The sequence below is a fragment of the Chiloscyllium punctatum genome, chromosome 40 (assembly GCF_047496795.1).
Source record: "Chiloscyllium punctatum isolate Juve2018m chromosome 40, sChiPun1.3, whole genome shotgun sequence".
NCBI classification, from domain to species: Eukaryota; Metazoa; Chordata; class Chondrichthyes; order Orectolobiformes; family Hemiscylliidae; genus Chiloscyllium; species Chiloscyllium punctatum.
The window spans coordinates 295,576-319,580 of record NC_092778.1 but is presented as its reverse complement, the minus strand read 5'-3'; the positions used below and the strand labels follow the sequence as shown (position 1 = coordinate 319,580).

At 42.3% G+C, this 24,005-nt stretch overlaps 1 protein-coding gene and 1 non-coding gene across 2 annotated transcripts in view; one reads left to right on the top strand and one right to left on the bottom strand.

Moving 5' to 3' along the window:
- Positions 1 to 20,118, top strand: part of LOC140464263 (UNC93-like protein MFSD11) — a 31,629-nt gene extending 11,511 nt beyond the window's left edge. The window contains exons 5-13 of the mRNA XM_072559104.1: positions 3,786 to 3,882; positions 4,326 to 4,384; positions 9,869 to 10,007; positions 10,702 to 10,751; positions 12,486 to 12,551; positions 13,054 to 13,179; positions 14,670 to 14,844; positions 17,457 to 17,592; positions 19,966 to 20,118. Of these exons, the coding sequence (XP_072415205.1) occupies positions 3,786 to 3,882; positions 4,326 to 4,384; positions 9,869 to 10,007; positions 10,702 to 10,751; positions 12,486 to 12,551; positions 13,054 to 13,179; positions 14,670 to 14,844; positions 17,457 to 17,592; positions 19,966 to 20,118 (1,001 nt within the window). The remainder of the gene's footprint in view (positions 1 to 3,785; positions 3,883 to 4,325; positions 4,385 to 9,868; positions 10,008 to 10,701; positions 10,752 to 12,485; positions 12,552 to 13,053; positions 13,180 to 14,669; positions 14,845 to 17,456; positions 17,593 to 19,965) is intronic.
- trnak-cuu (transfer RNA lysine (anticodon CUU)) lies at positions 17,891 to 17,963 on the bottom strand. Its single transcript has one exon. It is a non-coding gene; the product is annotated as a tRNA-Lys (tRNA).
- Positions 20,119 to 24,005: the final 3,887 nt, after the last annotated feature.

The following is a 24,005-nucleotide window of genomic DNA, read 5'->3' as shown; positions in this document are numbered from 1 at the left end:
TTAGATGAGATAACTTTTTAGATTAGATTAGATTACTTACAGTGTGGAAACAGGCCCTTCGGCCCAACAAGTCCACACCGCCCCGCCGAAGCGCAACCCACCCATACCCCTACATCTACCCCTTACATAGAACAATACAGCACAGAACAGGCCCTTCGGCCCACGATGTTGTGCCGAACTTCTAACCTAGATTAAGCACCCATCCATGTACCTATCCAAATGCCGCTTAAAGGTCGCCAATGATTCTGACTCTACCACTCCCACGGGCAGCGCATTCCATGCCCCCACCACTCTCTGGGTAAAGAACCCACCCGTGACATCTCCCCTATACCTTCCACCCTTCACCTTAAATTTATGTCCCCTTGTAACACTCTGTTGTACCCGGGGAAAAAGTTTCTGACTGTCTACTCTATCTATTCCTCTGATCATCTTATAAACCTCTATCAAGTCACCCCTCATCCTTCGCCGTTCCAACGAGAAAAGGCCGAGAACTCTCAACCTATCCTCGTACGACCTACTCTCCACTCCAGGCAACATCCTGGTAAATCTTCTCTGCACCCTCTCCAAAGCTTCCACATCTTTCCTAAAGTGAGGCGACCAGAACTGCACACAGTACTCCAACTGTGGCCTAACCAAAGTCCTGTACAGCTGCAACATCACTTCACGACTCTTGAATTCAATCCCTCTGCTAATGAACGATAATACTCCATAGGCCTTCTTACAAACTCTATCCACCTGAGTGGCAACCTTCAAAGATCTATGTACATAGACCCCAAATTCCCTCTGTTCCTCCACCTGACTAAGAACCCTACCATTAACCCTGTATTCCGCATTCTTATTTGTTCTTCCAAAATGGACAACCTCACACTTGGCAGGGTTGAACTCCATCTGCCACTCCTCAGCCCAGCTCTGCATCATATCTAAGTCCCTCTGCAGCCGACAACAGCCCTCCTCACTGTCCACAACTCCACCTATCTTCGTATCATCTGCAAATTTACTGACCCACCCTTCGACTCCCTCATCTAAGTCATTAATAAAAATTACAAACAGCAGAGGACCCAGAACTGATCCCTGCGGAACTCCACTTGTAACTGGGCTCCAGGCTGAATATTTACCATCTACCACCACTCTCTGCCTTCGACCGGTTAGCCAGTTTTCTATCCAATTGGCCAAATTTCCCTCTATCCCATGCCTCCTGACTTTCCGCATAAGCCTACCATGGGGAACCTTATCAAATGCCTTACTAAAATCCATGTACACTACATCCACTGCTCTACCCTCATCCACATGCTTGGTCACCTCCTCGAAGAATTCAATAAGACTTGTAAGGCAAGACCTACCCTTCACAAATCCGTGCTGGCTGTCCCTAATCAAGCAGTGTCTTTCCAGATACTCGTAAATCCTAACCCTCAGTACCCTTTCCATTACTTTGCCTACCACAGAAGTAAGACTAACTGGCCTGTAATTCCCGGGGTTATCCCTATTCCCTTTTTTGAACAGGGGCACAACATTCGCTACTCTCCAGTCCCCTGGTACCACCCCCGTTGCCAGTGAAGACGAGAAGATCATTGCCAACGGTACTGCAATTTCCTCTCTTGCTTCCCACAAAATCCTAGGATATATCCCGTCAGGCCCGGGGGACTTGTCTATCCTCAAGTTGTTCAAAATGTCCAACACATCTTCCTTCCTAACAGGTATCTCTTCTAGCTTAACAGTCCGTTTCACACTCTCCTCTTCAACAATACGGTCCCTCTCGTTCGTAAATACTGAAGAGAAGTACTTGTTCAAGACCTCTCCTATCTCTTCCGACTCAATACACAGTCTCCCACTACTGTCCTTGATCGGACCTACCCTCGTTCTCGTCATTCTCAGGTTTCTCACATATGCATAAAATGCCTTGGGGTTATCCTTGATCCTATCCGCCAAGGATTTTTCATGCCCTCTCTTAGCTCTCCTAATCCCTTTCTTCAGGTCCCTTCTGGCTATCCTGTATCCCTCCACTGCTCTGTCTGAACCCTGTTTCCTCAACCTTATGTAAGCCTCCTTCTTCCTCTTTACTAGACATTCAACCTCCCTCGTCAACCAAGGCTTCCTCACACGACCATTTCTTTCCTGCCTGATCGGTACATACATATCATGGACACGTCGTATCTGCTCTTTGAAAAAGTTCCACATTTCCACCACATCCTTCCCTGACAGCCTATGCTCCCAACATATGCTCCTCAAATCCTGTCTTACAGCATCATAATTTCCCTTCCCCCAATTGTAAAATCTACCTTGTTGTGCGCACCTATCTCTCTCCATAACCAAGGTGAAAGTCACAGAATTGTGGTCACCATCACCAAAATGTTCACCCACTAACAAGCCCACCACTTGTCCCGGTTCATTACCGAGTACCAAATCCAATATGGCCTCTCCTCTGGTTGGACAATCTACATACTGCGTTAGAAAAGCTTCCTGGACACATTGCACAAACACCGCCCCATCCAATCTACTTGATCTAAAGAGCTTCCAATCAATATTTGGGAAGTTGAAGTCGCCCATGACTACGACCCTGTGGCTTCTGCACCTTTCCAAAATCTGTTTCCCAATCTGTTTCTCCACATCTCTGCTGCTATTGGGGGGGCCTATAATAAACACCCAACAAGGTGACTGCACCTTTCCTATTTCTGACTTCAGCCCATACTACCTCCAGAGGCAGATCCCCCTCAAACTTCCTTTCTGCAGCCGTTATACCATTTCTAATTAGCAATGCCACCCCCCCATCCTTTTTTACCACCCTCCCTAATCTTACTGAAACATCTGTAACCAGGAACCTCCAACAGCCATTCCTGTCCCTCATCTATCCATGTTTCCGTGATCCCAGGTACCGATCCACGCCTTAAGTTCACCCACCTTATTTTTGATACTCCTTGTGTTGAAGTATACGCACTTGAGCCCATCTCTGTGTTCGCTAGTACGCCCTGTCAGTGCTACCTTCTCCACAGCCTTGGGCATCCTGACACACAGCTAGCTTACTTGCTGGACTACAAGTCCGGATCCCATCCCCCTGCCAAATTAGTTTAAACCCCCCCGAAGAGTGCTAGCAAACCTACCCCCCAGGATATTGGTGCCCTTCTGGTTCAGGTGCAACCCGTCCTGTTTGTACAGGTCCCACCTTCCCCAGAATGCAGTCCAATTGTCCAAATATCTGAAGCCCTCCCTCCTACACCATCCTTGCAGCCACGTGTTCAACTGCACTCTCTCCCTATTCCTCGCCTCACTGTCACGTGGCACCGGCAACAACCCAGAGATGACGACTCTGTCTGTCCTAGCTTTTAGCTTCCAGCCTAACTCCTTGAGCTCTTGAATGACCTCCCCCCACCTCTTCCTACCTATGTCGTTGGTGCCAATGTGTACCACGACTTCTGGCTGCACACCCTCCCCCTTAAGGATTCTGAAGACACGGTCCGAGACCTGACACTACGGGCAATTTAGCATGGCCAATTCACCTGACCTGCACATCTTTGGACTGTGGGAGGAAACTGGAGCACCCGGAGGAAACCCACGCAGACACGGGGAGAATGTGCAAACTCCACACAGTCAGTCGCCTGAGGTGGGAATTGAACCCGGGTCTCTGGCGCTGTGAGGCAGCAGTGCTAACCACTGTGCCACCGTGCCGCCCACTAATCATTATCTCACCATTATCTGTAGCCCCAATCATTATCTCACCATATGCCAGTTAACTCAGTACTGTGGTACTCGTTGAGGAGACAACTCTGACCGTGTTCTTTCTTCTCTTTCAGTGCTCTGGACTGCTCAGGGAAACTTCCTTATCTTGAATTCTGACTGCACCACTATCAATAGGAATACTGGGATTTTCTGGGCTCTGTTACAATCCAGGTAAAGAACTGCAGACTCCTAAAAGAACTAGGCAACATAGATATAACCTGACCCTTAAATATTCTTTCTTTGCCCATAATGGTGCCTGGTATAATCTAATGGCCTGGACTCTCCCTAATGGAATCATAGAAATATACAGCACACAAGGAGGCCATTCAGCTTGTTATGTTCATATTTGTTTTAAGTGATAAGATTCACTTTGAAGATAAATACTAGCATTGAACAGTTGAACCAAATGATCTATTTTGGTGTTGTAATTTCCAGTAATTCTGTGTACTGGAAAATCAATATACTGTTCTGAACCAAAAATGGATATGATATTGATGTTTCAATTCTGCCACTTACTTTTATTTATCTGTGTCCCAGGGTGACCTGCTGTGGTGGGGAATCTAAGTCTTCATGTTCTGTTTTGGGTGACTAACAAGTTTGATGTATTTTTACAGCATGTTGTTTGGAAACCTCTATGTTTACCTCCAATGGAGAGACATAACATTGATCTCAGGTAAAGGATTGACTTTGCTTCCAGCTTTACCATTTTCAGGTGAGAGAGAAGGGGAAATGTGAAAACCAGTGATGGGTAGAGTTTGTCGGGGCGTTGGGGATGCATGGGGCTTTTGACTGTATAGGGTGATAGGGTAATGGGAGGTCATGAAGGGAGTGGTGGAGGATCAGCATGACAAGGACTTGTTTGGATGAATGGAAGAGATGACAGGCATGATGAGGTAAGGGAGCATTTAACCCTCTGGGTACCTTGAACAAAATGTCAACTTGGTAACCCAACATTTCTCTAGACAATATTAGTAATTTCAATCAGTTTAATATGGATCCACTCAGTCTCCTGGCAGCCTCAGACTCTGTTTGTCACAGCTTCTCTAGATTTTGTTTGAATTCATTTGTGGTATGTGGACATCACTGGCCAGACCAGGATTTATTGCCCATCTCTAATTGTACTGGAGATGGTGAGCTGCCTTCTTGAACTGTTGCAGTCCCTAGGGTTGATGTACACCAGTGTTGTTAGGATGGGAATTCCAGAATCTTGACCCAGCAACATTGACAGAACAGATATAGTTTCAAATTAGAATGATGAGTGGCTTGGAAGGGACCTTGGAAGCAGGGCTGTACCCATGCATCTACTGATTGTTTCTTTCTAGATGGTAGTGGTGGAAAGTTTGGAAAGTACATCAAAGCAGTCTGGTGTGTTACATCATCTTGTAGATTTCACACACTGCTGCTACTATGCGTTAGTAGTGAAGGGAATGGATGAAGATGTTGAATGGGGTCCCCATCAAATGGTGTCAAGCTTCTTGAATGTTATTGAAACTGCACTCATCTAGGCAATCGGTGAGTGTTCCATATTACTGATATGTGCCTTGGAAACGGTGAATAGGTTTTGAGTAGACATGGGTGAGTTACTTGTCACAGCTTTCCTAGTGTCTGATCTGCTCTTGTCACCAAAATTTATATGGCTGGTTCAGTTCAGGTTCTGGTCAATGGTAACGCCCAGGATGTTTCAGTGATGGTAATGCCATTGAATGCCAAGGCATGATGGTTAGATTTGGTCTTATTAGAGATGGTCTTTGCCTTGCACTTGTGTGGCACAAATGTTACTGGCCACTTATCCAGGATTTGCTGTCAATGAACATAGACTGCTATAGTGTGAGGTGTCTTGAATTGTGCTGGATAGTTATCAGTGCACATTCTGATCTCATTATAGAGAATAGGTCATTGATGAAGCAACTGAAGATGATTGGATCCAGGATACTGCCTTGAGGAACTCCTTCAGAGATGTCCTGGAGCTGAGATGGCTCTAACAACTACAGCCATCTTTTGTGCTGGGTAGAACTTCAACCAGCAACAGGTTTCTTCTAAATCCCATTAATTCCACTTTTTCTTGGGTTCCTTGATGCCAGTTGATTAGATGCTTCCCTAATGTCAAGGACAGTCAATCTCACCTCACCTCTGGAGTACAGTTCTTTTGTCAATAGTTGAGTTGTCAATATTAGAAATACACGACCTTTTAATGGTCAACCAAAAGATATTTTCTAAGCAACCTGTATCAGAGATGTTAGTACAAAGTTCAAGTAGGACTTAAACCCAGGTCTCCTGGTCCAGAGCTAAGGAAATTATCACTGCATCACAAGAGCCATTTAACAGGTTGATTAGAAAATGTACAAAAAAAAATTGCATGTTGCCTGAAGCCTTTAGTTCATCTTGAAAATATTAGTCCCAAGTGATTCCATCAGGTGTAAGGAAAAGTTTGTGCTGTTTATGAGTGTGGTTTGGTGAAAGGTGGCAATGGCAGTTTCACTCTGGTAGCACTGAGCTCTGTATGTGTCTGCTTATAAAACTAAATTGCTTTTCATTCTTTTAAAATATTTGAAATAAAAGTAAAATTTGTATAAAAGTTGTGGGTCTGCAATAAAAATGAAAAACGAAACTGGTTCCATTTTGATTTAGTCCCCATCCTCTCCCCTTTCCTTTTCCTCACTTTTTTTGCACTGTTATTGCACTGTCCCGATGGGTTTTGCATATGATACTGGTAATCGTTTAGAAACACAATTGATTTAGTGGTGGAAGATAAAGGAGAAAAAAAGTAACACAGGTAATTTGGTGATTAAAGGAATTGTTCAGTTGTGCATTAAAGCACCTCTCGATATAAAACACAATATTTTTACAAAGTTGGCACCCCTGTAAGCTTTGTATGCAAATTAGTAATTGGACCAGAAACACAGGTGATTTAGTGGTGGAGGACAAAAGAAACAAGTAACATGGGTGATTTGGTAGTGGAAAAAAAACACCATTCAATGATGCATTCAGAAATACCTTATTTTGCCTTCCAACTCCATTTTAATTTAATTCTCATCCTCACCGTCCCTATTTCACTGCCTACCAAGGGCAGTGTTCATTAATTGGTCTTTTATTTGGTGAATTAGATCATATAAAAATGCGGGGGTTGGGCTGTATTATTTTCCTGTCCAATTCTATTTTGATTTAATTCTCCCCCTTTCCTCCCGCCCTTCCCTACTGTTGTTGTTTCAGTTGTTGATATTGGGTTCTTGTCACATTATCCCTGTTGGGTAGTAGTTGTTTCTTATTGTTTGGTGATTGGGTTTCCCTAAAAGTAAGAAAGAATTCTTCATCTGGTGTGGATGGAAAGTCCGAAGATCTCCTCATGGGCCTACACCTGGACCTGGCCAAACAATCTACAGCTCACAACTCCCTGCCTCTTTTTATGGTTATGTCAATTTCCAGGTGTCCTTGGAGAGGTAGCACACAGTGTCCACTAACACCCTGGAAGCTTTCTGACATTGGTGTGGGCCATGATGGCTGGGGTCCATTGGGGGATGAAGACCTTGTCATATGAGAAGTGGCTGAGTACCCTGGATTAGTACTCGATGGAGTTTAGAAGGATGAGGGGAATCTTATTGAAGCTTACAGAATACTGAGGCCTAGAGAGGATGGTGAAGCTGTGGAACTCATTGCCACAGAAGGCTGTGGAGGTCAAGTCATTGTCTGTATTTAAGACAAGGTAGATAGGTTCTTGACTAGTTAGGGAATCAAAGGTTTTAGGGAGAAGGCAGGAGAATGGAGTTGAGAAATATATCAGTTCTGATAGAATTGTGGAGCATACGGAATGGGCCAAATGGCCAAATTCTGTTCCTATAACTTATGGTCTTATTACCCTCTCCAATTCCAACTTGATTTAACCCCATCCCCACCAATTTCTCCCTTTTGATGGTGAGTTTTTGGTTATAGTTACACTGCTGCTGGTGAATAGTTTATTGTTAATTGATTTACATTTAAAAAGAGCAGAGTTCTTCTCAAATGGGAGTGATTGTGGGGGCGTGGAGTGTTGTGATGGGAAATGTTGGAAGGTATGAGAAGGAAAAAGTAGAAATCGTGATTCTGCTACACTACTGGCTTACAATAAAACATTTATAAATCTCTGAAAATCTTTTATTTGACAATTCAACATTTGTGTCTTTGTCTGTTAAACAAACCAAGGTTGCAATGGGGTCAAGAGTTGAATGGAATGCTTCGCTTTGCACGCCTTCCTGAGATTGTCATTGAACAAGGGTTAATCTCCCAGCTTGATGCTAGTGGCACAGTGGGAGATATGTCCAGCCAGGAAATTACAGATTGTGGCTGAATACAGTTCTGCTGCTATCAATGCCCACAACATTTCATGGATACTCAGTTTGAGTGGCTAGATCTGTTCCAAGATTGTCCCATTTAGCATGATGACAGCATAGCATTACGTGATGCAGGTGATATCCAAGGTGTGAAGATGGGCTTTGTCTTTAAGGACTGTGCAGTGGTCACTCTTATAAATACCATCATATACAGTTATATCTACAGTAGATAGATTGGTGAGGTTGAGTAGATTTTCCCATCTTGTTGGTTCTCTCATCACTTACTGCAAATCCAGTCTCGCAGCTATGTCCTATAGAACTAAGCCAGCTTGGTCAGCAGAGGTGCAACCAAACTGGTCTTGGGGATTCTCATGACAGAATACTCAGTGCTTGGTCCAAAGTGTTTAACTTGATTGAGTACTGATACACCAGCCAAAGAGGGAACGTTAGGTGGTAATTAGCAGATGGTGTCCTTGCCTGTTTTTTACCTGATGCTACGAGACTTCATGGGGTCTGGAATTAATGTTGAAGACTCCCAGGGCAACTATGTACTAACTATATACTCCTGCACTCGTGGGACAGGACGTACCCAGTAGAGTGAGAGTTGTGTCTGGAACATTACCTGTAAATTCTGTCAGTACGACGATATCAGGCTATCACTTGATTAGTCCATGGCACATGCCCACAGCTGTTGTAAGGAGGACCTGACAGAGTCAACAGGAATGTGTTTGCTGTCATAGGTTCTGGTTCCTGAGTTGCTGTCAGGTAGTCTGGATTCATTCCTTTTGTTTTGAATTTTATATGGTTAAATAGAACTGAAGAAGGCCTATCGGCCAGACCAGGTATGGATGTCAGATTTCCAGCACTAAAGGGCATGAAAAAATCATTTTTATGACAGTTAGCAGAGGTTACAGTGTCAACATTAGGTGAGTTTTTAATTATAGATGTTGTTGATTTCAAGTTTCACCATTTACTATGGTGGGATTGGAACCCATGTTCCTAGAACACCAGCCTGAGGTTCTGGACTAGCAGTCTAGTGACAGTACCCTGCTATTTCTCTTTGACATTCTTGACTATTTTGACCCTTCTAACCGTCTGGGCCTCCCTGTCTGACTTGGTCTTCCTAACTCCCTAATGGGACAATAGCATCATTCCACTATAACTTCCACTAACTCAGGCACTGAGTACTATATGTATAGGACATATCTCCTGGGATACAGGTTCCACTGATGCAGGGTCAGATCACTTGCTTCTGAATAAGTAGATCCTGGGTTTGAGCCCATTATGAGCAACATGGTTCCAAATTCAGGCTGACATAGTATTGAAGGAGTTCTGCACATTTTTCCTAATCAATCTGTTCAGAGATGTAATGACACACCCCCGGAGCAGGTGGAACTTGAATCCAGGCCTCCTCAGTCAGAAATAGGAACCCTACCACTGCGCCACTGAAATAACTCCAAGAAGCTGGTATCCCAGCATCAAGTCACCCTTGTTTTACACTTGGGGAGCCCTTGATAACAATCCAGCTCTCAGAGTGAACAGAATGCCTGACTCTCCTATTCTTATCAGTCAGCCAAGGCTTTCTGATTGGATCAGATTAACAGCGCCAATCAGGGAACTCATATTCTTTGAAATCCACTTGGCTGACTTTGTTACTATCACTACAACCACAACAGCCCTAAAATTCTGCACTGTTCTTTTTTTTATGAGCGGCAACCAGTGACTAGTGAAGTCGATATTTTATAATCAAACTGTTCAGAGAGATGTTATTATACATCTTGAACTTTGAGATGTCTTGAGATTATTAATGAAAATTTGGAAATGCAAGTTTATTTTTCTTTTTGACTTATCAGACCATGACAGGAGTACTTTGTTTATCGTATTGTTCGTGATCTCTCTTGCTGGGACAGTCATCCTACTTGCGCTGAAAAACATCAAACACTTGCACCACCACTCGGAGATCAATGATCCTCTACTTCTTGACTCTAGGCTGTAAGTACTCAAGTGAAAACCAGTGCAATGGCTCATCTCCATATATCATGGATGGTTCTGAATTCAGGAAGATAAATGCCATGCAATTCTAAAACTGGCCACTAAAAAGTCTCTGACCCTGTTCCCAATTACCCAGCTGAGATCAGGATCTCACTATATTGAAATAAATAATGTGTAAAACCCCAAGAAAAAAAACACATTGGAAAAATGATCTGTTAAAAGCACATTTATGCCAGACATCGCTCTGTGGATAGCGCTGCTGTCTCACAGTCAGAAGATCTGGGTTCAAGTCCAACTTTAAAGACTTGAGCACAAAGTCCAGACCAACACAGTCCAGTGTAATTTTAAGGAGCAAGGCAAATTTAAATGCCATCCACCCATTCATCTTATTTCGGGATGTTAGGGATCCTGAGGCATTGTTTCGGACATGCACAAGGGTGTTGTCCTGTTGTCCTAATCCATGTTTATTGTTCAGCTAACACCTCAAACAGATTATCTTTGTGAACAACACATTTGTGTTTTTGGATGTGGCCATCATGTCACATTTCCTACATTACAACAATGACTGTAGCTGGCTGCAAAGCACTTTGGGACATCCAGATGTTGTGGAAGGTGTTGTATAATGCAACTCTTCCTTTATTTTGAATGTTATATTAGTCTTTACAAACACCTGATTTGTTTTAATGTTGACTAGGTTGAAGGAGAAGGAGATGTCGACCCTGGATCAGATCACATCAGAGTTCAGTAAGTTGTTCCTCTTCACAAATGCTTCAGGCTGCTTAACTCATTCTGGACTTTTGTTCTTGTTAAATGCTCTCAAATGAGATATGGTTCTGAACTGACACATTTTAGTGGTGGGCATAGTCAGGAGAAAATGGTATAGTGTTAGAGGGGCATAGCGGGTTAGTGCTTGAGGAGTGATTGAGAGATATAGTAGATTAGTAATTTAGGGGTATGGTGGACTAATGCTCGAGGGATATGGTGGGATAAAGACTGGAGGGTAGAGTGGGTTAGTTAATGGCGGGTTAAGGTGAGTTAGTGATTTGGTATGTATGGTCAGTTAGTGATTTGCACTGTATGAGGGTTAGTAATTGGAGTAAAGTGTATGCGTTTGAGAGCTTTGGTGGGTTAGCAATTGGAAATGCAATGTGGGTTTGTGATTGGAGCTGTACAGTGAGTCAGTTATTGGGGGAATGGTGGACAGTGATGGGAGGGATTGAATATAGTATAAGGTAATTTGAGGTAATACATTTTGGCATACAGAATAGAGGAGCTGAATATTATTTAAATGGAGAAAGACTGCAGAAAGCTACAGTATAGCCAGATTTGCGTGTCCTCATGCATAAATCACAAAACTGGCATACAAGTTTAGTGGATAATACAGAAAGCAAATCGACTGATGGCCTTTATTTCAAAGGGAATGGAGTTCAAAAATAAACAAGTCATGCTAAACCTATGTAAGGAACTAGTCGGAAGATACCTACAATAGTACGAACAGTTTTGGTTGCCTGGCCTAAGGAAAGGTACACTGGTATTAGAAGCAGTCTAGAGAAGGTTCTCTAGGTTGATCCTGGGTATGGAGGGACTTTCTCATGTATAGAAGTTGAGGAAGTTGGGCCTGTACTTATTGGAGTTTAGAAGAATGAGAAGTGACCTCAAAGAAACACAGGGCCCTTGACAGAATAGATGCCTGAGAGGTTGTTTCCCATTATGGGAGAGTCTAAGACCAGAGGGCATAATCTCAGAGCAAGGGATTGCCCATTTAAGAAAAAGATGAGATGGAATTTTCTTCTTTTCAGAAGGTAGTGAATGTATGGAATTCTTTAGTACAGAAAGCTATAAAAGCCAGGTTGTTCAGAATTTCAAGGTCAAGATAAGACAGATGTTTTATCAGTAATGGAATCAAGGGCTATGGAGAAGAGACAGGAAAGTGGATTATCAGATCAGTCATGTTCCAATTAAATGGCAGAGCAGGCTCAATGGGCTGAATGGTCTACCTTTGTTTCTATGTTTTATGTCTTATAGGCTACGGTGAACAGTGATTGTGATGTATAGTGGATTAGTGATTTGGGGATATAATTGGTCATTAATTAAAAAGGGGAACGTGATACATTATTAATTGGGGGAATACAATGAGTTTTCAAATGGGATCTATGCATTATTGATTGAATATTTCAGTGGGCAGAGTCTGGGGTGGAATAGTGTTTGTGGGTAACAAGAGTATTCTGAGATGTGGGCGGCTTGAACACTCAATGGGATGGAAATCCTTTGCTTTGACTCTGAAGAGGGTGTGGTCTGTCAGAGACATGTCCCAGGGACGTGACCCTACAAGTGATGTTGGAGATTCTGGTGCTTGGTATAATGAGCCAATAATTGGTCAGAATACAGAGGCTGAAACTGAGAAATCCTCTCAGCCTCAATTTTCATGGCTAATATAGAAATTCACTCTCTTCTCACTGTGTTCAATTTCTTTTTCAGGGTCAATGTTGAGATTGTTTTGTACAAAGAACATGCTGCTACTGAGCATGCCAATTGCATATAGTGGTAAGTAAGAGAGAGTATGGCAATGGATGAGTGAATTTATAGCAGGGAGTGAGTGTGTAGACTGCATTTTGTGAGAATTGATATCTGACAATTAAACTGTACCACCAGAGGAGTGGTGATGATGTCCACCCCAATAGTGTCCCAGATCTCTTTTTCCTGACACTGTCCCCATCTCTTATCTACTCCTACACTGCCCTCACTTCCACCACCCCTCATATTCACCCCCACTCCCGAGTCCCTGACACTCACTGCATCCCTCACTCTGACATTGTAGGGGATTAACTTTGATATCAGTTTGATCCGGTCCCTAAATTCATGGATCCACCATACTTCAACCACATCAACAATTAGGGACCAGGAAGGACAACTGATGAGGAATATTAGATTATTATAATGTTGAAAAGGTAGTGTAGAGGCAGCTTTACTTGTGCAGTACCTGCTCTTGGAATCTTATTTGCTCAGTCCCTCGCTAATTTTTATTTTGGGGGCTTTGATGTTCCAGGCCTGGTGCTGACTTTTTACAGTGGAGTGTATGGTACATGCATTGGAGCCACCAGACAGTTCGGGACAATGGCCAAGGGTCTGATTGGTCTCTCGGGGATATTCATTGGCATAGGAGAGATTCTTGGTAAGTATGAAAAATGTCAGGAAGAGTGCATGAGCGTGAGAGGGAGAGGTCAGAGGAGGTTAGGTGTTGGGGAGCAATGTAAGAGGTTGTATAGACAGTCTGTGAGGGTGATCAAAGTAGCACAATATAAAAACTAAACCATCACATTCTCTGTGAAATCAGGAATCAGAAAAGGTTGTGAAAATCTGAATTCTCTCTCTTAAAGGTCATCTTGGATCTAACTAAATATCAGAAAAGTGGCTTAATGGGTTAACTCATCTCTTCATGTTCCTGTCATTTCAATGGCCCAAATGACTTCCTTGGTTAGAATGAACTGTCAGAAAGTGGGAAAGTACAGGGTTATGGACCACAACCTGATTAACAGTAGTTCCTCATTCATTGCTGCAAGTTCTCACAGATGTTCATTGATGATTGCACAATATTCATTGCCATTCATGATCTCTCAGTTGAAACAGACTATGCCCAAAATGTATCAAGACAAGTCCCAGGCTTGAGCTGATAAATGGCAAGTATAATTTATTCCATTCAAGTGCAAGGCAATGACCATCTCAACAATCACTCCTTGATATTTAATGGCATTTCCATTGCTGAATCCCTCATTATCAATATCCTGGGGATTCCCATTGACCAGAACTGAACCGGATCAATCACGCAAGTGCAGTAGCTACAAGAACAGGTTGGAAGCTGGGAATTCTGTGGTGAATAACTTTCTTTCTCCTCAGTGTCTGTCCAACAAGGCACAAGTCAGGTGCATGATGGAATACTCTCCACTTACCTGGATAGTGCAGGTCCAACAACATGCAAGAAACCGATACAATGCATGACAAAGTAGGTTGTTTCATTGCACCCCATTTGCCATCATTTATACTTAGTTGCTTCACCACTGACAAACGGTGGTAGCTATTTGCATTATCTACAAGTTGCGCTGCAGCAATCAACCAATGCTTTTCAAGAAAGCCTTCCAAACACACGATCTCTACTATATAGAATATCAAGGGCAACACCATGTATTAACAAGTTCTTTTCTAATTCACTCACCTTCCTGATTTGGAACTATATACATTCCTTCGCTGTTGCTGGGTCAAGATCATGGAACTGCTATTTTAACAGCATTGTTAATGTACCTACTCCCCAAGTACTGCAACAGCTCAAGAAAACAATTCACCGCCACCTTCTCAAGGGCAGCTAGTGATGGACTATACATGCTGGCCCAGCCAGTAATATCCACATCCCATGAACAAATGCAAAATGAAGGTCAGCACATTTTCTTTTGTTGAGAGCAAGTTGTTGTCTGTGGTGCTGAAAATCAGAGAGAGAGAGAGAGAGAGAGACTTCCCTGTATCCCTCTAGAATGGGTATTTATGAAACCTTAGTAGGACATAGGGTGACTAACTAAGCCGCTCAATTAGCCCATTTAGAAATGAAATACTTGTGAGCAGCTGGATGTCAATGTTGTAATCACATATTAAATCTGTGTCTCTCTGTTACAGGGGGTGGGGTCTTCGGGCTGCTGTGTATCAATAATCAGTTCCGACGTACCTCAGCAATCCTTCTTGGAGTCATTGTGCACTTTCTGGCTTTCTATCTGATCTTCCTTATAATCCCAGGTGATGCACCAAAAGGTGGTGCTACCAGCGGTCGTTTTGAGCCCTATCTGTCTCCCAGGTAATATCTGCAATAATGACCATACAAAACTGCTGGATGTGACAAAAATCCAGCCGGCACACTTTAGGGAAGGAAGCCTGCTATCTTTACCAGTCTGGGCTTATATGTAACTCTCGACCCACAGCAATGAGATAATGAGAGTGCTGAGACAATACATTCCTGTAAGGGTGAAAGGAGAGGCTGGTAGGTATAGAGAATGCTGCATGACTAGAGAAATTGAGGGTTTGGTTATAAAAAGAAGTAAGCATATGTCAGGTATAGACAGAATAGATCAAGTGAATCCTTAGAAGAGTATAAAGGCGGTAGGAGGGAAATCAAGAGGGCAAAAAGGGGACATAAGATAGCTTTGCAAATAGAGTTAAAGAGAATCCAAAGGGTTTTTACAAATGTATTAAGGACAAAAGGCTCTGTAGGGAGAGAATAGGGCCCCACAAAGATCAGCAGGAGCTGCAGGAGATGGGGGAGATACTAAACTAGTATTTTGCATCAGTGTTGCATCTTGTGGAAAAGGACATGGAAGATATAGAATGTAGGGAAATAGATGGTGACATCTTGAAAAATGTCCATATTACAGAGGAGGAAGTGCTGGATGTCTTGAAATGCATAAAAGTGGATAAATCCCCAGGACCTAATCACATGTTCCTAGAACTCTGTGGGAAGCTAGAGAAGTGATTGCTGGGCCTCTTTATGAGATATTTGTATCATCGATAGTCACAGGTGAAGTGCCAGATGACTGGAGGTTGGCTAAAGTGGTGCCACTCTTTAAGAAAGGTGGTAAGGACAAGCCATGGAACTATAGACCAGTGAGCCTGACATTGGTGGTGGGCAAGTTGTTGGAGGGAATCCTGAGAGACAGGATGTACATGTATTTGGAAAGGCAAGGATTGATTAGGAATAGTCAACATGGCTTTGTGTGTGGGAAGTCATGTCTCACAAACTTGATTGAATTTTTTGAAGTAACAAAGAGTATTGATGAGGGCAGAGTGGTAGATGTGATCTATATGGACTTCAGTAAGGCATTCAACAAGGTTCCCTATGGGATACGGGTTAGGAAGGTTAGATCTCACGGAATACAGGGAGAACTAGCCATTTGGATACAGAACTGGTTCAAAGGTAGAAGACCTATGGTGGTGGTGGAGGGTTGTTTTTCAGATTGGAGGCCTGTGACCAGTGGAGTGCCACAAGGATCGGTGCTGGGTCTACTACTTTTTGTCATTTATATAAATGATTTAGATGTGAGCTTAAGAGGTATAGTTAGTAAGTTTGCAGATGACACCAAAATTGGAGGTGTAGTAGACAGCGAAGAAGGTTACCTCAGATTACAATGGGATCTTGATCAGATGAGCCAATGGGCTGAGGAGTGGCAGATGGAGTTTAATTCAGATAAATGCGAGGTGCTGCCTTTTGGGAAAGCAAATCTTAGCAGGACTTATACACTTAATGGTGAGGTCCTAGGGAGTGTTGCTGAACAAAGAGACCTTGGAGTCCAGGTTCATAGCTCCTTGAAAGTAGAGTTGCAGGTAGAGAGGATAGTGAAGAATGCATTTGGCATGCTTTCCTTTATTGGTCAGAGTACTGAGTACAGGAGTTAGGAAGTAGCTGTACAGGACATTGGTTAGGCTATTTTTGGAATATTGCATGCAATTCTGGTCTCCTTCCGATCAGAAGGATGATGTTGTGAAACTGAAAGGGTTCAGAAAAGATTTACAAGGACGTTGCCAGGGTTGGAGAATTTGAGCCATTGGGAGAGGTTGAATAGGCTAGGGCTGTTTTCCCTGGAGCATCCGAGGCTGAGGGGTGATCTTATCGAGGTTTGTAAAATCATGAGGGGCATGGATAGGGTAAATAGAAAAGGTCTTTTTCCTGGGGTGAGAAAGTCCAGAACTGGAGGGCATAGATTTAGAGTGAGAGGGAAAAGATATAAAAGAGACCTAAGGGGCAACCATTTCTCACAGACGGTGGTGCGTGTGTGAAATGGGGTGCCAGAGGAAGTGGTGGAGGCTAGTACGATTACAGCATTTTGAAGGGTTTTTTCATTAGGAAGGTTTAGATGGATATGGCTGGATGCTGGCAGGTGGGACTAGATTGGGTTGGGATATTTGGTCGGCATGGACGAATTGGACGAAGAGTCTGTTTCCATGCTGTACATTTCTATGACAATGTGACTGAGTCTTCACTATCTTCTGAATTGGTCTAATAGACTGTCAATTGTTATACAATTACTGTAACAAGTGTACCACTGTGCCAATTAACCAACAGTTCAAGGTGAAGCCTCAGCATCACCTTCTGGGCAACTGGAGATCGAGTTGTGAGCAGTATTTTGTGTGCCAGTTGGCATCAGGAAGTCAGGTAGATTGGGGGAAATGGTAAAATAGAGGTTTTGGGCTGTTTTGGGACATCAGCTAGACTTGGGGTGTCTGGAAGGATTGGTTACGGGCAGAGTCAGGGTGTTGAGCAGTACTGGGGTTTAGACAGATATTGAGCACAGACAGGATTGTGATGGAAGCGTAAGAGGGTCATGAACTCAGTGCTGGATCAGATTGTTTCAGGGCTGATGATGATTCTTGGTGTCACAGGCAGGACAGTACCAACAACAGTTATTGTGTTTCCAGTCCCTCTGCAGCATTGGTAAGCAGCTTCCTCCTTGGCCTTGGTGACAGTTGCTTCAACACTCAACTCTATAGCATTCTTGGCATCCTGTATCCACAGCAAAGTGGCCCAGCCTTTGCAATCTTCAAATTTGTACAGGTACAGTTATTAGAAAGAACTAATCTAACAATGCTGTGTTTAATTTATTCTCACTGAGCTAAGTTATAATTACAGTATCCAATAACATCTCATTAACTTAGGATGTACATGCAGTATTGAATAAATCATGACTTGGACTTCCATTACACACAGGATTCATTGTACATCACAATAAGTTATAAATAGACTCCATACCAGATAGTGAAGTAGGAACTCTATGGAAATATTTTTCTTGACAGTTTGTTTATTTAGGCGCAGCTTTTCATATGTCTGCTTCCAACTGACCAAAACAGTATTCCACCCAACGTGAGGCTCAAATCCACAACCCTGAGATTAAGAGTCTCATGCTCTACCAACTGAGCTAGCCAGGCTTTTGCCCAAAATATCAATTTTCCTGCACCTCTGATGCTGCCTGACCTGCTGTGCTTTTCCAGCACCATTCTAATCTCAACTCTGATCTCTAGCATCTGCAGTCCTCACTTTTGCCTAAAACAGTATTCTGTCATCTCTCTTTACACATGTGAGACTTAAGAAATTAACAAATGAATAATTGATTTAAGTAATGATCACTTCAAGAGTCAAGTCTCCTTTATAATACAAATAAATGAACAAACAAAAAAATCAAATTAACTAATTAAATAAAACTAACTAGTAATAGCCCCTTAAAAGGGGAATGGTACCGTAAATAAAATTGTCAAGCAATCTCTCTTTATATTAATTCAAATGAAACAAAAGACATCCATTAAAAAGAGCACCATAACAGGAAAAAAACTCCCAAAAAGCTTGCAAAATTTAAATTTAAATTTGTGCTTTAGGAGTGATTATACAATCCAGCCCCCACAGTACCACTGCTTGTGGAAGGCTTGAGCAGACAGTGGATATGGCACAATCTTGCTTTTTTGGAAGTGCTCTAAGGATATTTCCTAATCAATCCACACCTGTGAACCTACACTTCCTGGCTCAGAAATAGTGACATATAGCACTTAATTAAATATTGCCCTTCACCTATGTATTATAACCATGTTCTTAATGTACCACGAACAACACAGTCTGCAACATTCATATGCTGACCTGCAATACACACAGTATCCATAATGCAGTGGTATTCACTAGAAAATAAGTGAGAACCAATTGGATATTGTATCCAGAATGTGTAGTAGAATTTAAAAATACTTAAAGAATCATTGCAATTTATTTCTTCCAAAAGATATCTTGATAATATAAAACACAAAAAAGTTATAAAAGACAAACACATCAGTAACTGTACACAGTATGCCAAGTGTACAGGTGTATTATTTTTAACTAGGATTGCTGCTTTCCTTCTGCTGTTTTATACCAGGATACCACTACCTTCTTATTTTTAATATTGAGATCCCTGCTCTCTTCCTGCTGTTTTACAAAAGGATCCCCACTCTCTGCCCATTGACTTATACCCAGATCTCCCTTCGTCACTGCTGTTTCAAACTGGAATCCCTGCTGTTCTCCCGTTGGTTTATAGTGGGTCCCATGTACCCTCCCGGTGCTGTTTTGAACTTATTTACAATGTAATGTGCATCACACTGAATTACAAAAGACAGCATTTGCTGACACTGATGCTTGCGCATTACATGCTGCTTTAAAATGCATAAGCACAGATTTCAGGGGGTCATGGCCACATGATGTCACATGAAAAATCTACATGATGATGTCAGTGCTTGAAACTGTGCATGCCCCAATAAGCACATGTAGTTGCTCACAGTTGCCAGTGTTGGCAAAAGCTACCATTATGTTACACAGCAAAGATACACCCCCAATATCCAGTACAATTATAGTATAATGCATTTAATCCTCTGCATGTAAGGTAACTTCAAAGACCTTGGAAAGGCCCATGGACAGTAACTAACCCAGCTCTAGACTTTTAAAAGGATGAAGAAAAGGTACTACCAGCTGGGCAGGAATAGGATAAAGTGGGAATTGTTTTGGTCAAGAAGTTTGATTCCATGTTAATAAGTATTCAGTGCCAGTGAGAGTTATTGGGTTTTGGAACAGAGTGAAACTGTGCTGATTATGGATTCCCTGCACTCCTTGAACAGGAGCTGCACATCTTTCTGAGTAAGCGTGTTTTAGTGGGTACAGGAGTAGTTTCCAGGTTACTCCCAGATTAGCGAATTAGGGAAGGAATTCCACTCCATTTATTTAAATTTCTTCTCACATTTATTACCTCTGGTTTTTCTGTCTCTTGCATGTTAGCTAGGTTATTTGAAATGGCAGCATCACATCTGGGCAGAGAGGAATTTGGCAGATCCTTTTCATATGTTTGTGTACAGAAGCTTGATGGAGAAAATGGTTACTGGCTCTGTCTGTGTGACTGTTTTCTTTTTGCTTGGCTTTCAGTCTATTTCTGCTGCAGTGGCTTTCGGATACAGCAATTATCTGGTGCTGTCATCACAGCTCCTTCTCCTGACCACATTCTGTTTTATTGGCACACTTTCCTTTTTCATTGTGGAGAAAATTGAAGACAATGCCTCAGGCTTGCAAGATTTCTGAGTGTAATTTTTTTCTGGATGTGGCAAGGAATTTCCACAAATCTGAATGAATTCCAGGATCTGCTGCTTTAGAATCTGCAGGACTTGGGAAAATCCCTTGGATCCAAGGAGTGGATGAGTATGTTAGAGTAGTTATTCTTTGCTACTGGAGGGAGTTCAATTTTAATCAGTAAATGCCTCTGGTGGTGGAGATCATGTACTGCAACACTTCCAGTCCTTAATACTCTTCAGTCCTCAACGTTGGTGCTTTCAGGTTGAACCGACAACAGGGCTTCCCAAAGTGGAGGTAACAATGGCCACTATGGAGATGTGCTCCTTCTCTGACATGCTGTCAGTTCTTACTCAGGGGTCATGACAATTTTCAAACCTTGAAATTGACTCAAGGTACAGGATGGAGAAGTTTGGTAAGCACTGACCTGGAACGAGTGTTACAGGAGAAATAAGCTATCAGTCACTCAACCTGAGAGTTTCTGCAAGCACTAAAATAAAAGCTTCTGATATCACTGGAAATTTCAAATAGATTAACAGTATTATTTATACTGTAAGATTATTTTCATGCCCGTGCATCTCACTTGTGTCTTGCAAAGACGGAGCTCATAAAATAGCTATTATTGCTGTCAATGCAGAGAGCTTATAACCAAGTGCTAATTCCTTGTAAATCAAAGTATAAACAAGTTAGCATGCCCAGTTTCAAATACCATAACATCTCTGAACAGGTTGATTCGAAAAGATTTTAAGCACAGTATTTGATAATAGCTCACAATTAAATAGTCAAGTTCGTTACTGTCATTTGGTCTCTCCCAGGAATGACAGGAGCCCCATGTGTGCTGATCCCTTCAGTTAAATGGTCACTCATTGTTTGATGCAGGTGTAAGTCACAAATCCACATCATTATAAAGGCTAGTCATTCATTCTATCTATCTTCTGTCTCTAGGACAAGTCAGAATGCAAACCTCACACTTAAGATACTTGATCTGGGCCAGTTTTAAACTTCTCATCTTTGTTTTCAAATCATCCTCTTAGCTCTTCCTAAATATCTGTAGGTGCCTACAAACTTCTGAAACTTTGCCCCTGTAGTTTTCATATGCATCCTCAATTGCTATCACACCAGCATTGACACTTGCTTTTACACGGTGCCTTTAACATAGTAAAATATGGCAAGGCATTTTGCAAGAGCTCTTGAACAAAATTTGAAACTGAGCAAAGTCAAGACCAATCAGGGCAGGTAACCAAAGACTTATTCAAGGAAGCACATTTTAAGGTGTATCTTAAAACAAAAGGAGAGAGGTAGAGAATCTGAAATGTGTAGGGACAGAATTCCAGGCTTTGGCTTTGACAGATAAGGGTTTTGTCACCAATGGTGGAGCGAATAAAATTGGAACTGTGCAAGAGGCCTGAATGAGGACTCGAAAATTGGGATGGTGAGGTCATGAAAGCTTATACACTTCTAGAAAGACAAAAAACATTAAAATAGCATCCAAATATGTCAAAATCAAAACCCCATATCTTCACAACACAGAATAGTTCTTTCAATGGATGTAGAATCGTTCACTGAGCTGGAAGGTTCATTTTCAGACGTTTCATCACCATATGAGGTAACTTCTCCAGTGAACCTCTGGATGAAGCACTGGTGGTGTGGTCTACTTTCTATTTATGTGTTTAGGTTTCCTTGGGTTGGTGATATAATTTCCCGTGATGTCACTTCCAGTGGTGATGCCATTTCTTGTTCTTTTTTCAGAGGGTGGTAAATGTGTAAAAGTCAATGTGCTTGTTGATAGAGTTCCAGTTGGAATGCCATGCTTCTAGAAATTCTCGTGCGTGTCTCTGTTTGGCTTGTCCTAGGATGGATGTGTTGTCCCAGTTGAAGTGGTGTCCTTCCTGATCTGTATGTAAGGATACTAATGAGAGTGGGTCATGTCTTTTTGTGGCTAGTTGATGTTTTTGTATCCTGGTGGCTAGTTTTCTGACTGCTTGTCCAAGGTAGTGTTTGTTATAATTCTTGTAAGGTATTTTGTAAATTACATTAGTTTTGCTTGTCTATACAGGGTTTTCAAGTTCATTAGCTGCTATTTTAGTGTGTTGGTGGGTTTGTGGGCTACCTAGAAGTATGGCATTCCAATCGGAACTCTATCAACAAGCACATTGACTTGGATCCCATTTACCACCCTCTGAGAAAAAGAACAGGAAACAACATCACCACAGAAAATGATATCAGCAACCCAAGGAAACCTAAACACATAAATAGAAAGTGGACCATACCACCAGTGCTTCATCTGGAGGTTCACAGATGATGTTACCTAGTATGGTGACAAAGCGTCTGAAAACGAACCTTCTAGCTCAGTGAGCAAACCTATATCCAGAACCTCAAACTGAGCTACAAATCTTCTTAAAACTTGATAGTTCTTTCAGTTTGAATATGACAGAATTGCTATCATTCAGATCCATTAGTTCATAAAATTCATGGGATCCAAATCAGGGATTAAAAGGAATGAAATAAGAGTAGATATTTTTAATCAACCTGTTTGGACATGTTATGACATATGTGTGGGCTTAAAAATAAGTATGTCATTACTTTTGAGAAAATTCTTCACTGCCCAACTCTAAATAATAAATTGGAGCAAGAAATTGTATAAAAGCAGGTTTGTTACAATAAATTCAAACAAGGATGAGAACATCTCTGGGACACCTGCATCAAACAACCCCACCGCCCCCTGGCTCAACTCCCCTCCCACTCCACCAAGGACATGCATGTCTTGGGCCTCCTGCATTGCCAAATCCTAACCACCTGATGCCTGGAGGACAAGAGGGAACATGGACCCTGCAACTATATGGGATTAATGTAGATTTCACCAGTTTCCTCATTTCCCCTCCACCCCACCTTATCCCAGTTCCAAGCCTCCAACTTGGCACCACACTCTTGACCTAACCACCATGTTTCCCATGTATCTGCTCCACCCTCCTCTCCAACCTATCACCTTCTCGCCCACATTCATCTACCTGTTGCATTCCCAGCTATCTTCCCCCCCAGTCCACCCCCCCTCCCATTTATCTCTGTGCCCCGGCCCACAAGCCTCATTCCTGATGAAGGGCTTATGCTTGAAACATTGATTCTCCTAATCTTCAAATGCTGCCTGACCTGCTGGGCTTTTCCAGCACCACACTCTGGACTCTGATTTCCAGCATCTGCAGTTCTCACTTTCTCCTACCCGAGACTGGTTGGGTTTCACAGAAACATTTTAAATGTTGGGTTAAGATCCACAACCTTCTTTCTATTTGTGCTTGATTTTAACTGTGTAAGTGGCTTTAAACTGAGCTAAATACAACAGACCTCTGGGCCTTCCCATGAAACGGAGACCATGTACTGTGTTTGTGAGGAGTTGGCTTGACTTTGCAGTTTTAAAAATGGTTGCAGGACTCAGATATGAGTATCTTGTCCCCATTTCCGGCAAATCCCATTTTTGCTGTAGGAGAAAGGTGACAGGGAACGAGTCACATGCACTGGAATCCTGAATTCAGCAAGACCATTTCAAATTAGTGCTGAATTTAAACAGGCCCCATTTTTGCTGTTCCAAAGGCCTTAATCTACAGTTACAGATTCGTGGATGGTTAAAGTCTGTTAACTGTTCTGATCTGAAGATTTTTAAATCCTCAGAGCATTTAGCATGAAAAAAAAAGCTGCAGCTGTTGGTCAGAAAAAAAGATTGCTACAGACCACCTGATATAGCTAAAAAAAATTATTACCATCTCTTCCTGCAGTTTCAGAAGTGTTCATTGTTGACCTTAGTACCCTTCATTGTGATCAACATCACCATCACTCAGAACTCACACTTAAAGAGATAGACAGTCGAGATGCAGACAAGATGGTTGGGGAGTCTAGAATCGGGGACA